Raw genomic sequence first — 4,020 nt, forward strand, 5'->3', positions numbered from 1 at the left:
TCTCTCTCTCTGCCTATAATTGCTCTAGAGTCACTAAGCATGTCTTTCATTATGTTCTCCATCTCTGTAGTTATCTGAGAAATTATTTCTGATTTGACTATTTCTAGAGCTTCCTTCATCTGTTCTGTTATTTCTGCTGTTAACACTTCAGACAGCCCAGCTGGGTAGCTTTCAGCTTGTTCTACCTCCTTGCCCCCTGGGTTTGCCTTTGGTGAGCTGGAAATCTGGGCTGCGTCTTGCTTAAATCTTCTCATTTTCTACTTTTTAGTTTTAATTCCAGGTTTGATGCTTGAAAAGGCTTATGGCAGGTAGCTTTATTGCTAGTATTGCCAGCCCAGCAAGGTGTGGTGGTGCTTGCCTGTGCTCTCAGCACTCGGAAGGCTGAGTCAGAGGGATGGCCATAAGTTACAGGCCAGTCTGGGCTACAGAGTCAGACCCTGTCTTGAAAACAACAAACAAAAAAGTGGTTTCACAAAGATATTTTCCAGGTGTAGCTGGCTTTTGGGTTTTGGGTCTGTTGCAAGAGCCTGCCTCTTCAATTTATGGGGAATGAGAAGTGACTGCCTATTTGGCTGACCCCTAGTTCTTTGGCCCTGGCCTATAGTATTGTTTATGACCCTTAGCCAATCTCAGTCTTTTTCGTTTTCTTTAAATGTATTTAGTAAAGGTCTACAGGGTCTCACTACACAGGTTGGACTCATAGTGATCCTCCTGTTTTCAGCCTCCCAAGTGCTGGGATTACAGGCTCTTGCCATCACGTCTAGTCTCAGTCTTTGTCTTAGTACACCTGGGGGTGGGGCCAGCACAGCAGGCTGAGGATTGAACCCTGGTCGCTGAGCCTGCCTAAGCAGGCGCTTTAGTCCACTGAGCTATCTGGCCAGCAACCAATCTCACTCTTCCTGCCTCCTTCTGTGTTGAGGGCTCTCTTTGCTCTTTCCTGTCGGCTTCTGTTTTCACTTCAGATCCTTGCTAGGTCCCACGGACCCACTCTCCTCCTCCTCTTCCTCGCATTGCTTTGTTTCAATGTCTGGACACCAACTTTCTGAGAGGCTGTTTCTGTGTTGTTAATCACTCTGCCATCTTCCCGAAGTCCCAACTCATTATTGTAACAGCCTTTTTTGTTTTTTCTTGATTTTAGTTCTTTAAGACAAGGTCTCACTATGTATGTGTAGCTCAGACTGGCCTTGAAATTGCAGTGATCTTCTGCCTCAGCCTCCCAAGTGCTGGGATCACCACAATGCATCACCATGCCTAGTTTATAACAACCTTGGGAGTAAGAATTACTACCATCATTTCATAGATGAGAAATGCCTCTGGTATTTTTTTTCCTTAGGATTCTAATTCCCTCCCTGTCTCTGTTTTTTTGTTTTCCTAAACCATATATTGTCAAATTCAGAATGCTATGACTCATTCTAAGTGGATAAGAAAGACATTTATACTGTTACAGTATTCTTTTTCTTTAAAAAAAAAAAAAAAAAAAAGGATTGTTTTGAAACTGGTTCTCTATATCACCTCAACTGACCTTGAATTCCAGGGTTCAAGTCGTCCTTCCTCAGCCTCTCAAGTGGTGGGACTGTAGGAATATGGCTGTAAACTCACCTTATATTAAATCAATTCATGCATTCTTTTCACTTAATTCCCACCTCATTTTGCAGATAAGCAAATATACCCAGAGGTTAAATAAAAATTGCTTAGCTAGTAAATTACATAACAAGGGAGCAGGCCCAAGTCTTTCTTACACTGCTGTTTTTCATTCTGCTAGTAAGGCAGAGATCCACAGGAAGATACCTGTACTCTTCCCACTTCACTTGTGACTAGCAGATGAAAGTGGACCCAAGTATATATTGTGTGCCCAAATCAGAATGGTACATAAAAAGACCTTTGCCAGAGATAAAATGAAAATTTTTCCTACTACTTTGGAAAATTAGGATTTTGAAGCTAGTCATGTTGGTAAATACCTATAATCCCAGCATTCGGGAGGCTGAGGCAGGAGGATCACTGCCAAGTTTAGACAGATGAAAAGTCCAGCGTGAGGAAGTAACCGCTTGAGCTAAATAGCTGATCCAACACTGCCAAGTTTAAAGCCATCTTCTTGATCTACCTAGTTCAAGCTAACCTGAATACATAGTGAAACCCTATCTCAAAAACACAAAAACAAATTAGGGTTTTAAAGGGTGCAGAAACAAATAATAAGGTTGTATCCTGTAGCTCTCAGGACTGTGGGGTCACTCCTCGTGCATGGATTGGGACACAGACTTTTCTGCATCATAGCTGCCTGTTACTGGCCTCACCTTGTGCCCCGTCTAGGTCATCAGTCATCTCTGCCTGTGGTCATACCACTCCCTTTGCTTCTCTCTGCTCACCTTAAGTGCCTGTTGCTACTGTTGTTGGCGCTCAGCTCACGGGCCACCTCTCTGGTTTAGCTGTCCTCTAAATGGTATAGTCAGTAGAAGTGAGCCTAGAGTTTGAAATCCAGCTCTGTCACTTGCTAACATTATGGATCTTCTTGGCCAAGTTACTCGTTCCTTTCTGAGCCTGAGTTTTCCCATCTATAAAAGGGCAGTACAAGGTTATCATACAGATGTAATGAAGCTCAGTGTGGTGGTACGCCCGCCTATAACCCCAGGGGCTGAGGCAGGAGGATCATGAGGTTTTTTGTTTTTTTTTTTAAAGATTGATTTTTTAAATTTTATTTATTTGTGTGTGTGTGTGTGTGTGTGTGTGTGTGGCCAGCTCAGCCCACCAGGGGGTGGGGCTGGCTGGCATGTGGTGCTGGGGGATTGAACCGCGGTCTCTGTGATTTGCTAAGCTTGTTCTAAGTAGGTGCTTTAGACCACTGAGCCATCTCTCCAGCCCGGATCATGAGTTTGAGGCTAGTGTGGACTACATAACAAAACCTTGTTTCAAAACACACACACATACACAAAAGCCAGATATAATGGCAAACACCTGTAATCCCAGCCCTCAGGAGGCTGAAGCAAGAGGATGCTTCATGTTCTAGGCCAGTTTGACCTACATAGTGAGTTCAAAGCCAGCCTGAAATACATAACAAAACCCTGTCTCAAAGGGAAAAAAAAAAGGATAACATAATAAAATCAGTTTTTCTGGAACAAGGTGAAAGTTTAGTAATTGGCAGCATCTACTACTATCATGGATTTTCTTAAGCCATTATCTTATATATATTGTTTTATTTGGAGAAGGTAGTATATATTAAATACCTAAAATCTTAAAAATTTGGTAGTAGTTAAGTATCAGAAATGCTAATTCAAAAAAAAAAGAAAGAAAGAAATGCTAATTCACCATTGGGCAGACTGGGACATGCCTGTGATCCCAGCTGCTCTGGGGGCTGATGCAGGAGGATCGTGTGAGCCTAGGATATTCAGGGCAAGACTAGTCAACAGTAAGGCACCTTGGGTGTGGTGGCTAACACCTATAATCCCAGCACTGGTGATGCGAAGATGAGAGGATGCTAGAAGTTCAAGGCTGCTGGGCTACATAGTGGATTCAAGATCAGCCTGAACTGCATAGTGAGACCCTGTCTCCAAAAACCAAAGAAGAAAACAGAACAATGAGACTCTTACCTCTTTTAAAAAAGGAAGTGTTAGTTCAGATAAGCTTTAGAAAAGAATAGAATACCTCCTGGTTTGATGTAGGTATAGATCTGCAGGAGAGCACTGGAGAGTTCTTGAATTCCAGGGACCATTTAGCTTTCTGATACCAAAACATTTCTCATTGCACAGCAGTACCTTCTGGTGACTACCTTTTCTCCGTTAGATTACAGAGCTGAAGGCTGATTTTCAGTACCAAGAATCCCAGATGAGGGCCAAGATGAACCAGATGGAGAAAACCCACAAAGAAGTCACAGAACAATTGCAGGTGACCCTTGCTTACTTTGTGTAGTGATCTGTTGTCATTGCCTGATTGTATTTTAAGTATTAATCTCAAGACTTTTTTTCCTCAAAAAATTGTTGAATGCCTTTTTTGGATATATTTTATTGTTTTACTCTTGAATGTTTTCTG

General features: G+C 42.3%; 1 protein-coding gene across 1 annotated transcript in view; it reads left to right on the top strand.

Moving 5' to 3' along the window:
• Positions 1 to 4,020, top strand: part of Fam76a (family with sequence similarity 76 member A) — a 39,393-nt gene that overhangs the window by 32,459 nt on the left and 2,914 nt on the right. Inside the window, exon 8 of the mRNA XM_023703035.1 lies at positions 3,775 to 3,876. Within this exon, the coding sequence (XP_023558803.1) occupies positions 3,775 to 3,876 (102 nt within the window). The remainder of the gene's footprint in view (positions 1 to 3,774; positions 3,877 to 4,020) is intronic.

The sequence above is a fragment of the Octodon degus genome, unplaced genomic scaffold (assembly GCF_000260255.1).
Source record: "Octodon degus isolate 3935 unplaced genomic scaffold, OctDeg1.0 scaffold00163, whole genome shotgun sequence".
NCBI classification, from domain to species: Eukaryota; Metazoa; Chordata; class Mammalia; order Rodentia; family Octodontidae; genus Octodon; species Octodon degus.